Source organism: Apus apus, chromosome 1 (assembly GCF_020740795.1).
Source record: "Apus apus isolate bApuApu2 chromosome 1, bApuApu2.pri.cur, whole genome shotgun sequence".
Taxonomy (NCBI): Eukaryota; Metazoa; Chordata; class Aves; order Apodiformes; family Apodidae; genus Apus; species Apus apus.
This window is the reverse complement of record NC_067282.1, coordinates 193,079,189-193,092,477: the sequence shown is the minus strand read 5'-3', so window position 1 is coordinate 193,092,477 and position 13,289 is coordinate 193,079,189. Positions and strand designations below refer to the sequence as shown.

The window sequence follows — 13,289 nt, the reverse complement described above, 5'->3', positions numbered from 1 at the left end:
CTGTAAGCTATGTCAAATACTGGATCCCTACATGCTCTAAACAATTGGGTTTAATACTTAGGGTCTCTGATAAATAGTAATATTTTACAGTGTGTCTTGCTTTCAAAACAGTTTTCCCACTCTAAAGAATAGGTACATTTATGATGACATGGCACCTTGTGTCCAAGCACACTATGTAACAGCTTACAAACAGGAAATGAAGAATACTCATATCAGAATTTGTGTGCAAAATTAAAAAAATACAGACTGGGCAAAGTTCTGAGAATTGTATTTCCTGGCTTTGCAAAACATGGTTGGTCTACAGTGACGTATATTAGTTTGGGTCTCAGGCTTATATTTTATCAGGAGGATAGCTTTTTTAGTAGCACATTATACAAGAGATGCTTCCATGAACATTACAAAACTACATTTAGCAGAATCCTAAAACCTACTCATCTCAGACTGTGACTGTGCTGATCTACCAAGTCGCAGCCAAGCTGCACTTTAAGCTGCTCACAGAATCACAGACTGGTTTGGGTTGGAATGGACCTTAAAGATCATGTAGTTCCAACCCGCCTGCATGGGCAGGGACACCTCCCACTAGACCAGGTTGCTCAGACCCTCATCCAACCTGGCCTTGAACACTTCCAGGGATGGGGCATCCACAACTTCCCTGAGCAACCTGTTACAGTGTCTCACCACCCTCACAGCACAGAATTTCTTCCTAACGTCTAACCTAAATCTCCCCTCTTCCAGTTTAAAACTATTCCCATTGTCCTATCACTACCCTCTCTGGTCAAAAGCCCCTCTCCAACTTTCCTCTAGGCCCCCTTCAGGCACTGGAAGGCTGCTGTAAGGTCTCCCTGGAGCCTTCTCTTCTCCAGGCTGAACAGCCCCAACTGTCTCAGCCTGTCTTCATAGGAGAGATGCACCAACCCTCTGATCACCTTCATAGCCTCCTCTGGATTTGCTCCAGAAGCTCCATGTCCTTCTTCTGTCAAGGGCTCCAGAACTGGACACAGCACTGCAGGGGAGGCCTCATGAGAACATAGCAGAAGGGGAATCACCTCCCTTGACCTGCCGGCTACACTTCTTTTGATGCAGCCCAGGACATGGTGGCTGGCTCATGTTGAGCTTCTCATCAACCAATATCCCCAAGTCCTTCTTCTCATGGCTATTCTCAATCTGTTCTCCCAGCCTGTAATTGTGCCTGGGATTGCTCTGATCCATCTGCAGGACCTTGCACTTGGCCTTATTGAACTTCCATGAGGTTGGCATGGGCCCACTGCTCAAGCTTGTCAAAGTCCCTCTGGAACTAAAGACCTCACACCCAGTTTTGAATACTGAAGTATTTTTCTACTTAGTGCCAAAATAGTAATAATAAAAAGAAAAAAAGAGGAAAAGGCTTAAGTGCTATATCCAGACAACGCAGAATTTGCATATTTAGTAAACATAGTCACTCACATATACAACTGAGAGGGGTCCACTGTATCGGTTAGTCTTAACGCCAAGGAGATACTTCAGTTGAGAAGTAAAGACATGAACTGCAGCAGCAGTAGTAAATCCTCTCACTAGAGGCTCCGTTAGATAGATGGCTACAAATCCAAATCGAAGGAGACCTAAACACAACTAATGGAGAAGAGAAGTATTATCCATGTGACTCCCACTGTAACCTGAACATCAGTCCTAAGTAGAAGACAAGGCCACACGACACCTTTTTACCTTAATGCCTGAGTCAGATTGGGCAAACCTGAACTCGGCCTTTCTAAAGCCACAGTTCAATAAGTAGCCACCAATGCACCAAACCTTCCATGCCACTGGCAGGAACAGTGTGGGATACAGGTAAATGTATGTGTTTGTATCTGTGCATTTATAACAGACTATAGAGAAGATCAGGTCAACTTTTTCTGATGGGATAGGAAAAAATTAAAGGGGAGAGGTCCCATCTTACCCAGTCAAGCCAAGATGCCAGATAAAGACTTGCCTCCAATGTGTCCCTCCCCACTTCAGTTATGGGGCTGCCATGGAAGGAGCCTGTATTCTCCACAGTGCAGTGCTGAAGCACAAATCTACTGACAAGGGACCCACCCTGACCCAGTGCCCCTTGTGACAGCAAATCTGGAAGCAGAATCTGAACTTGCCCTTAGAGCAACCGGCAAGCACATACCTGGATAATTCCTGAAAGAAAGGCAAGAGTCACAGCTACCTGCACCCTCTTGGCATCCCTAGCAGAGTAACTTTCAAGGGAATCTGTAACATTAGTAGAATTATAGCCTATAGAAGAAATTTCATCAGGCACTTCTCTCACAGCAACGCCACCAACCATCATACTGATCACAGCAAAGGTGCCTGAAATAAGACGGAAAGGAAAACAATTGGTTAAAGTCCTGGCAGTTTTTCTTAGGAGTGGTTATTATTAAGAGATATATGTGGAATTAAACTAGAATAGAGTTTCTACCTGAAGATTGTATTTTTTGGTTGCCAAATGTGCTCCAGTAAAGCCAGTCAGATGGTGAGCATACACCTCTATGGTAAGCAAACACCATTATTTTTTTTCTGTCTCAGTTTCTATTATGGAAATTAAAGATTTATTCTGGCCACACAGACAGCTGACTGCAGCACTGACACTATCGTCAGGAGTGAACAGCACACATTTCTAGATCTAATCTGATACAATATGCTCTTCTATTATTTCCTAAGTAGGATGGATAAGTTAACAATAAAAAAGTACGACTAATGTTTCACACATTTGTGTTTCTCCTTTTAACTTTAATTTGAATTTATGGAAAACAATTACACTTTCTATTTCTTCAATGTTTTTTTTTAAACTTTATCTGACACACGCACACACACCAACTTCCAGTTATCCATACAGATATACCTATTGATATGTGCTTGGAGGTTCCAAAAAAAGTATATAGAAAGACAGGATAAAATGAAGAATATAGGCCAAATACTGGGGGAACAGCTGCCAGCAAAGCATATGCTAAACCTAGAAAACAGACACAAATATTTATGTTAGGCAAACAACACAAAGAAACCATCTGAAGCATAAGGATTTAAGCCCACAAAAATTGAACTCACCTAGTAGGAAATCTGGTGACATATCACAGGTTTTAAACAACTAGAAGTCTTGCAGGAAATACTTTTTAATACATACAATACTGTAGGGAAGTACCTAAAAACCTGAGTGGTTTGAGTCAGGAAGCAGTAAGTTTCTAAGGCACTGCAGGTGTGTTTGCACATGTGTACATCTGTGCATCCATGCACTCATTGTTTTGCCTTTGTGGCCGAGAGTACTTCTCAATAGCCAACCATTTTTTTGTTGTTGCTTTTGTTTTCATCTGTCCAATAATGGAATTTAAAAAAACCCAAGCCCCATAACCAGTGGGATGCATTTGTTTTTTCTCTCTCCTCCTCGGTAATCTGTGACTGATAAAACACTTCCTGTGTATTCCCAGAATAAGTGGGATGACATAACTTCATGTTTCTGCAAAACATCCTCTAAGATGTAAATAAGCAGGGAAGCATTGTTTATGATCTTCGAGGTCACAGAGCTGAAAATTAAGTAATTTTTGTTATCAAGGCCTGTCCAGCTACATGCAGTAGAAGAGTGATCCACATCATCCCTACTTGTAGGTGGGGCTGGCAAGCACAGCAATGGAGCTGGTGGGGGAAGAGCTCTAGGAGACACTGGGGAGGGACATCTCCCATGGTGTTCCTCCTCTGTGTGACAGTGTGTGCTCATCACGGGACACGGCTCACAAGCAAGCTGTGTGCACCACATGATGTGGTGACTAACTGCCCTGAGCAGCTCCAAAAAACCTACTTGTTCTACACAGGTTATGGTAGTGAGAATTAAGACACCAGAACTGAACAAATGGGCCTCGAGAAGAAAACCCTGTATCTTGGATTGGCTTGGCTCTCCAATTCACCTTCACAAGTGCAGAGTTAGGACACCTGAAGAAGCTGTGTATTCTTACCCCACTTGGGCAGACTGGTCCAAGTTTGGCCAGAAATGCTCAGTGGTCCAGTGCAAAATACAGAAGGAAGCAATGGTTCACCCACCATCCAGAGCTAGTGATACTCAAAAACACTTCTCCCTATTAATTTATTTTTAAATTGAGAGACAAAGCATCAGGTTATCATGAAAGGAAAAAAACAGAGAGGGACCTTCTGTGTCATCCGAGCACTCCTGCACAGTGTAATAGCTCATTAGGCCTAGCTCATGCCCTAAGCAATGTCTGAGTCCTAACCAAGATTTCATACTACTACCAGAACTGGACTGATGATATAATTTCTTCTCTTGCAGCAATGAGCTTTTCATTAGGTAATTCTGAATCTCACCCCACATATATTCTCTGCCCCAGGGGCTACCTCTCATACCAAGAGTATCAGCAGAACACCCTGTACTGTAACAGCCTGGCCTTTAACACATTGCTGAACTTGAAAATAAAAGTGACCAGAACAGAAAACCAGTGGTTTCAAAACTGGGAGGATGGATCTATGTGAAGTTTCTGATCTGAATAGCCTTTTATTCCTCTTCTTTTTAATTTGTACTGGCATTTTAAAAGGCTGTCAGTGCCAAGGAAATACAGAGATAGTGATATGACAGAAGTTCACGGCTTAAAGATGCTGGTCATTTTAGTTCTGCCTGGAATGATTCCCAGGCTTCTTTGAACTCCTGCTTGCTATAATTATATCCATTCCAGAAAAATAAAAGTTCAACTTTTTTTTTTTTAGAAAGGCAAAGATCAGGAGCAGTTCAAGGGCATGTCTGCGGTCACTGGAGGAAAGAATAATGTTTAGTTTATACTTAATTTTTGACTTTGTTTTAAAGTTCACTGCTGAGCACTTAGATTCTAGTGTCCTTATCTGGTCACCACATAAACTGTGTTTCAGTATGCAATCATTAATGTTTGTGTGTAGTATATGACAGATTTGCCTGACGGTTAACCACATTACTTGTCAGTTTAAGATAAATTAATGTTCATGTTTGTGTAAGAAAAAAATATCCTTAATTCTTAAAAAATGCACAATAGCACAAAACCAGAAAGCTATAGCAATAAAGAAGCCAACTGCACAGACTAAGTTAGGATATTCCAGTGCTTTAATGGGTTACTGCCTGTTGAAATCCAGGCTTCTTGGATTTAGAGAGTACTTCCTCAGACCTGCCTTAGGCTAAAATGGAACAATGAGGTGGAAATACGAAATAAGCCAAAAGCACAAGTAAATTTATATATGCTTAACTATATTACCCTTAGCATGAGGACTCCTCTGGACTACGCCCTGCACAAATTTTAGAATTCCCTCTACTCCAAGACTTCCTGGGGAAAACGACTGGGACTGTAGCAGCTGTCATGAAGCTGCCATTCCCAGAGCAGTGATGACACTGCTGTAAAAATGCTGCCCTTTTCTAAACCCACAGCAGTTCTGAAACTGCTGATCGTGAGGTGTTAGGCTGAACAAAAGATTCCACTGGTCCAGTCGCCAAGAGCTGAACAGAAAGTGAATTTCTCTTCATCTTCCACAGAGCCTGCTCCTACTTTAGGACAAGACTCAATTTGGGGTGAAACTTCCAAGTAATATCACAGAAATCCCACAGTTTTGCAGTCTTATTATAGACAATACTTTTTATTAATTTCCACCATGTAAATCATTACCCACTACTATGGTTCCTGCTTCAACTGGTAACTTCTAGTCTTAAGAGAAAAAGAGAGATCAGTGTATTGATTTCTTGCATGTTCTTCTCTGGTTTAATTTAGTTTGGTTACTTTGAAGAGTTGTTCTCCTGAAACACTACTACCCTCTGTAGGAAATTTTTTACAGCTTTCAGGTTGAGGAGATCAGAAAATAATTGGGTACATTCAGCAAAGGCTTAGATGTGCACTTAAATGGTGAAGAGCTGTTCTGTCATCAAAAGGTATTGGTATTGATCACCAAGGTAGACTTCTTTCAGAGTTTGCTGCATATCACCGACTTGCAGTTGAAGGGAATTGTTATGGGCTGGTCTGCAGAATGCTGTACTCATCTCCACACACACCTCTGAAATACACATTCTGTTTTTACGAGCACCTGCTCAGGAAGCCAAACACTGCCATAAAAGCACACACAAAAAAAGCAAAGAAAAGGATAAAGAGATTCAGAGAGATACTCACCTTGAGGAAGCTGCATAACCCCAGTGCTTATACCTGAGATAATGTCTCCTAATAAGTATTCCCTCACGGGGTAACGAGGAAGCCATTTTAAAATTGGTAAGCAACTGTAAAGATGAGACTTGGCTTTCTTAGAAGAACAACTGAAAATAAAAAGCAGAATTAAAAACTTAAGACTCTAGCAGGGTACAAACAGGTTAAAAATTTGTATTTCACCCCTATGCAGGGAAACAGGTCCATTAAGGGCAGGCTCAGGCCCCTGATGACTAATTTTTGGACAAATATTAAGCAACAGCAACTATGATTCCAGTTGATTTAGCCCTTTACCACATGTTGGTTGCTGTTTACAAACCTTATGGAATTGGAGAAGAGTCTTGTGAGACTGGAGGTCAGTGGGAAATGAAACTGTTCAAGTCCATACACAACTGAGCAGTCACACAACACTTTTTGCTGAGATCATTCTTAGTAGGAATCCCCTGAGGATAACTTGCTTTCTGATAGCAGTTTTCCCTCTAACTACTCTGCAATGCTTTTTCCTGTTTTTATTTACTATTTGTGTGCTTTGTACTTTTATAGTAAAACATTTTATATTATGTTTTTTTTTAAAAAAAAAACGATTATTTTACTAATGCTTCTTACTATCACTGGTACTGATAGGCTAACTTTAAGTCTATTGGAGACCATCACCGTTCTTCACCCTGAAAGAAAAGGCACTGAAGCCAGCAACACTGATCCTTGTCTCTGTTAACAGAGTTATTAACCTTTTGAAACCCTGACTCATGACAAATTAATAGAGCCAGGAAACAAATATCTCTATCCAGCACTGCCATGCATCATACTTTGATTGTACTGTGGCAAGAGTTTAACCTTGAGTAAAAATATCACACTAGGATCATATAAATGCTTTTCCGTGTAGGGAAACTGCAAGAGAACTGCAGAGACTTGTTAACATTTCTGAATTCTCATGGGACTAAGCTGCATAGTGATGAAAATCATTGCTATAAGTGAGAGAGGAACTGGAGGTGCCCATCCCTCTCCATGTTTAAGCAGACTGGATCACAAAAAGTCATAGCTCAGGATGATATTGATCCACATATTTTTTATGCAGGAGAGTTTTCTGAGGTGGAATTATGTGTCATTACCCTTAGAATGGTCATTCCATTAACCAAAGCAAACCTCCAAATGTCAAATCACATGAAAAGGAATATTTTACAGACAAGCAGTTAGACAGAAATAATTTGTTGTCTTGCAGAATAAGGGTCTACCAAGACACTGAATCAACTCTGCAAATGAAGCACTGATAAATGTAAAGCTAAGGAGAATTAGAATAAGTTTCTCTTCACTGTCCTCTGGTACCACAAAACAAGAGTTGCACAATTAAAGACATTTCTTGCCAAACCAGATGACACTTAGATTCCAGGCAGTTAGTTAAAAGCTACATAATGCCTCTACTAAGTCCTTATTAAACTAATAATTTAGACTTCCACACAGCTGTCATACATCTCCATCCTTTTCCTTTGATTATTCTTGCTGAATAATCAAAGCAGAACTAGTGCTTTTATCTTTTAGATTTCTTTGAAGAGATTACCAGCTACTTGCATGAATCAATTAAGAATTATAAATATTTCTAACTGATAAAATAAAGATAAAAAAACTCCTACCGACAAGAATGTGCAATCTTCTGCCTTAAAGTCTGAGGGGCTCTTTCTCGTCTGTGCAGCTGTCCTTGCAAGAGCTCTTCATTATATATTGGTCTCTCCACATGATACCTCTGGGTTTTCTCAAGACATGCTTCATCTTCTTCAGCATGTTCCATAGTTGATCTCAGGGAGCAGGAGCCAAGGAAAAACAGTTCCACAGCCTCCCCTGAAGAACCTGGTTGCAGACAAAACAAGTTTGGTTACTTTTTTAACCTTGGATTCAGGTTTATAAGCACTAATTAGATAGCCTGTAACAGCAGTAAGCAAATAAACCACACTCAGTCTTTACTACATGGAAGGCAATAATTCATGCTTTTCTTAGTTACAGAAAGCTTTTGTATTAATTACTTTATAAATAATTGCAGAAATAAAACTGAAAGGTTATATTCATGCTTATCTGGATTTTACCTCCTCAGTTTTTAAAGGAAAAAGGGAGATTACTTTATTGCAGAGTTACTTCCTGCTTACTCACAAACTGTCATGTTCATGTCCAAATGACAGAACCTCAATTTTAACACTGAAAAAGCCTCTTCTTTCTTCCAGATAGTCAGTTGCTTCCTGCATCCACCAACCTGCTTTCTCCTCCCTCTCTTTCAAAGGCTTCTTTTTCCAGACACAATTCACTACTTTCAAAACGTTATTCTTCCAACGGATGTGCCACTTGGTGCTATTCTCAGTCCTGCACCCACTAAAACAGGAGTCACAGTTTTAAAACTAGCCAGAAGGTTTGTAAGCATCTATTTGTCTGTCTGGCTCTGTGCCGTGAACATCTTAACACTTTTAGGAGATACTGCGTTAATTCCTTTGCCCCGTGTTGCCTGCTTCTAGAAATATGGGGCAAGAAACGTAACTCCAAGCGACGAGGCAAATGACAGGGCTGCTGTGCTGTTAAGCGGCGCTGCTGGCGAGCGCTGCCCTTGATGACAGAGCGTGAGTGCAGCGGGAAACAGCCGTAATTGTGAGCAAGGCCCTTGGGCTCAGCTCCAGCAAGTCACTTAAGCATGTGTTTGCCTTCAACCACGGGAGCTAACCCAGAGGTGTTTAGTGTGTAGCTGTACATCAATACTTTCCTAGAAAAGGGTTACCATGCAAAAATTTAACAAATTGCTACCTAAATACTCAGACAAAGCTAACTACAATCGTTAGCTGTTTTGATTCAGCAAATACAGTCTGCCCGGCAGCAAAATACCAATATTGCCTCCTAAGCCTCCGTCTGACAAGGGTGCTGGAATTTTCCACCCAAGGCTCAGTGTTGTCTGCCTTCCTGGACAGACATGACCTAGCATCACTTCAGTTCTCATTATTTTTGTAAGCAAGACTTTCCTTACGTAATCAGCCACAAAAGGATATTTTTACCAAAATAATATTTTTTTCTGTAGAGCACATTCAAGATTTACTTCAGCTTTGTTGTGTGAAAGAAGGTGCCTAAAACTTGATGATACTGTTCTTACAAACCAGGGAACTATCAGAGCTTGCTACCTTTGCACTCCTGAAACCCGTTCTAAGCTTCTTCTACATCTTTCCGTAGTGTCAATTCACTGAGAAGCCCAAATGATGTTTTGTGAACTGCTTTGTCATGTTATTATTTAGCAAATCATAACTCTCAGCATTATGATCTTCCCTCCTGCCCACAGATTTTAAGCCAGTCAACATTAGAATAGGATGATTCTACCAGCAATTCCCATCTGAGCAGCCCTCCGTTGTTTTTTTTTTTCTCCTCACTCTCATATTATCACACGTATCTTATGTCACATTTACAGTAATGCTGTCCATACTAAGATGTATGTTTGGCCACTAACATCTGTAGCACTTTATTTCCACTTCAATATCTACCTACCCACAAATACCACTTTCTACTTCACATCTTGCCCTATTTCAGACAGTGAGCTACCCAAGAATTCTGGTGTATTAACTTCTGACCAGTGAAATTGAAACTTTTTTCCAGTGTCGGCTGGAAGGGGGACACAGCAGGACACAAGCACACCAGATTTCTGAGGTGCAGTGATGATATCTTCCTGCCACAGGTCATGGAGGAGCCAACAAGAAGATATGAACTTCTGGACCTGATACAAGGAAGAACGGCTCAGGAATATGAAGCCCGGGGGCAGCCTTGGCTACAGTGATCATGAGAGAGTGGAGTCCAGGACACTCAGAAAAACAAGACATACAGCAGACTTCAGAAGAGCAGACTTTGGCCTGGTGAGCCACATGTGGAGTCCTGGGTCCAGATCTGGGCTCCCCAGTGCAAGAAAGACCTGGGCATCCCGGAGGGGATCTAGCAAAGGGCCACAAGGATGGTTAAGAAATTGGAGCCCTTGACATATGAGAAGTGGCTGAGAAAGCTGGGGTTGTTCAGCCTGGAGAGCAGAGGGTGGATGGCAGGAAAACAGAATAAATGGATATAAATATCTGATGTGGCAAGGAGTAAAGAGGCACTAGGCACAAATTGAAATACATGAAATTCTGTTAAAACATAAGTAAAAAAAAAAAATCAATGCAAGCATGATCAAACCCTGGAACAAGTTGCCCACAGAGGTTATGGAGTTTCCATGCTTGGAGATACTCATAACCAGAATGGGCATGGTTTTGGGCACCCTGGTTTAGGTGACCCTACTTGAGCCAGAGGGGTGTGCTCTATGATCTCCAGAGATCCCTTCCAGCCTCAACAATTCTGTGAATCTATAATGGTCACGTGTCATTATTCACGTACGTATCTTTTCCACTAATTAATTGGTGTGTTCTGGCAACATCAGCCTCATTTTCATATCAAGAAGCAATTTTTACCAGCCTTACATGGAAAATCCACTCAAACAAATCAAAACAAATGAAAACTAAAAATGCATGCAAAAGGCACAAACCAAATCAGTTCAGAGACTTGGTTTTGGCCAAACTGTTCCAATAAAATGAGAATATAATTTCAAAACATTTTTATCCAAGGTTTTAAAAACATGCACCCCTTCCTGTTCCAAAAGACATAGCCCTCTGCAAACCCCGAACAATTCAGGTCTGACTGGGATATATAATTTCCATATTCAAGTTTGTTAAGCTTCAAGTAGATTGGTTCATATTTGTAAAAGACATGCAAGTTTCTAATATAAATCAAGACATGGAGAGGTCTTAACATCTCCAGTTCCTTTCACAATTCTGTACTATGAGCATGTACAGAATAACAGAAGTTCAGTCCTGCCTTTGTTTGCCATGGCAAAATAAATGTTACAGATGTATTTGACTAACTGAACAGGGCTCAACTGTGTATCAGATATCCATATGATGGCAAATGTTAGTCTGAAATACTAACTGAGGTCACAACCCACATTTCACCATCACTCTGTTTGAAGGTTTTTGAACTGCAGGTTGAGCATTTCTGATTCTGTATGAACAGGGAAGTTATACTGCCCTGAGTCATGGGAACCATCTAACACAAAAGTAAACCCGAGAGAGGATACGGTATGTTCTGTTGTTTAGCTATGGTTTACAGCAGATACCAGAACACAGAGAACAAATCCCGTACCACTAAAAGAGGTCTTAAATCCACTCCAGAACTACAGCAGGATGCATAGTTCTCTGTATTCCATGTCATGTCCCCAGCTTCATCTCAACAGCCCCACACAATGATGTTTTCTGGTTACCATTTTGTATACTAAGTTGTAGATGATACAATAAAAGTCTTTCAAGAGCATTCCCCTCTTTTGCAAAAGTACACGCAGAGCAAGGATTGAGATGTCTGTGTTTACAGCAGATGATACACATTGTCCACAAAGTAGCAAAAAAGCAGCATTTCATGACTTGTTGAAGTGTCTCTCCGAGTGTTTGCAGAACAGCAGTATGACAAATTGCCAACTGAGATATCCAAGGCTTGGAAATTCAGCCTTGCCCTTCAGTTCCAGCATGCTCGAAGAAGAACAAAAGCAGGTATTGTCATTTTCATGAAGACAAAGCTTATGATTTCTGAAAACTCGCAAATCTTTATCCAAAGGAAGAGCAAGGTGATCTCTGGGAGTCTGAGCCTTCATTATTAGTGGAACAGTGCTCTGGGACAACCTTTGAACTTCAAAGCAAGAATAAAACTAAAAAGCTCCAAGAAACACTGCCATTAATCTTATCAGCCAGATAAGAGTTGAGCTGAAGTAGTTAAAAGCTGTATGCGAAAGACTTAAGAGTTGGCAATTCTTTATCTGACTGATAAAAGGCCTGTTCTTACACCTTTACTGCTATTATCAAATTGAAGGTGTTAAAAAAAAGTGAAGGGAACACCAATTCATAACATTATCACTAATAATTAAATACTTTCTTTTCCCAGTCTTTGACGATAAAGCAGGGCTATCAAGCTGTCTACACTAATTCTTGTAGAAGGCAATTTTTTCTTTAGTCCACATGAATTAAAATGCAGCCATAAAATTTACAAGGACAGTGATTTGGCTGCTGCTCCTTAGATTGAAAATACGACTATGGAGAGGAAAAAAAAAAAGGGAATCTGGAGACATTAAAAATAGTGTACTGTGTAACTGCTGCAGCTTTAATAGGCTTAGAATTACAAAATTGTGTCCTTTTACTCCTAACCTTGTGAATATAACCTGAATGTATCTGAACTGCATAATGCAATAGGGGGGAATCAGTGGCAGGTTCATTGACTATTCTAAAAGAGCATAAAAACTTTCTTCTGGTGGCTAAAAGCACTGGGCTGCTTTAAATAGTGGAAAAACACCAGTAGGTACCACTAGTATAATGTTACAGTACAAAAATGCATCTGTGCTGGGGAATCCCAAGTTTGATCATAAACTGCAAAGTCTATTACGTATTTTGTGTCTTTCAGCTTACAAATAGAGGTGAGCAACCATCAGCCAAAGGGCTGCTGGAAATAACTGCCACTTTGGGTAAAATATGCCCACTGAAAAGCAGTTATAGAAAGGTCTGTTCCTACTGTCTAAGGAGACTAGATACAAAAACTTGAGGCAATCTTAGGAACCACATCTCTTCTCCTTTATGTCCTCTCTAGCCTCATTCCCCAGTGCCCTATGCCCTTCCACTTATCACCTTGAGTGATTATAAAACTATACCAAGGAGGAACTACTAAACAAGCACAAAGGTGTAAAATGACAGGTGGGGTTGTAAGGAATGCTTATCCTCATTCCTTCTCCAGTACACCCACTGAGAAGGTTTAGAACTATAGCCTTCAGGTAAAGCTTCACAAATTTAGAAATAACTTGTGAAGTAAACAAAATTTTCCTTCTGTGGGTTGTAAGCTAAGAAATGTGCTCCAGGAGGCTTTCTGGTGAACCTCTAGCAAGAAAAAAAAAATCAGGACCTTGAATTCCTATACAGCTTTTAGGCAAAATTTCCACTCTACTCTGCACAGAAAGGTGAGATGGCTATATAAACTGTGTTGGGTTGTGTGACAGCAGCTTCTCCATGCACCCAGAGTTGCTCTGAGAGAAAATAGCAGGACAGAGCCTGG

General features: G+C 40.6%; 1 protein-coding gene across 5 annotated transcripts in view; it reads right to left on the bottom strand.

The window, feature by feature from the left end:
• The window catches only part of SLC26A5 (solute carrier family 26 member 5), a 34,933-nt gene that overhangs the window by 14,419 nt on the left and 7,225 nt on the right, over window positions 1-13,289 (bottom strand). For 4 of the 5 annotated variants that reach the window (XM_051623204.1, XM_051623191.1, XM_051623212.1 and 1 more), the window contains exons 2-6: window positions 7,796-8,009; window positions 6,138-6,277; window positions 2,861-2,971; window positions 2,147-2,328; window positions 1,444-1,608 (exon numbers count right to left, since the gene is read on the bottom strand). In XM_051623204.1, the coding sequence (XP_051479164.1) occupies window positions 1,444-1,608; window positions 2,147-2,328; window positions 2,861-2,971; window positions 6,138-6,277; window positions 7,796-7,950 (753 nt within the window). In that variant the 5' untranslated portion in view covers window positions 7,951-8,009. The remainder of the gene's footprint in view (window positions 1-1,443; window positions 1,609-2,146; window positions 2,329-2,860; window positions 2,972-6,137; window positions 6,278-7,795; window positions 8,010-13,289) is intronic. The other variant, XM_051623200.1, reaches the window with a different exon arrangement.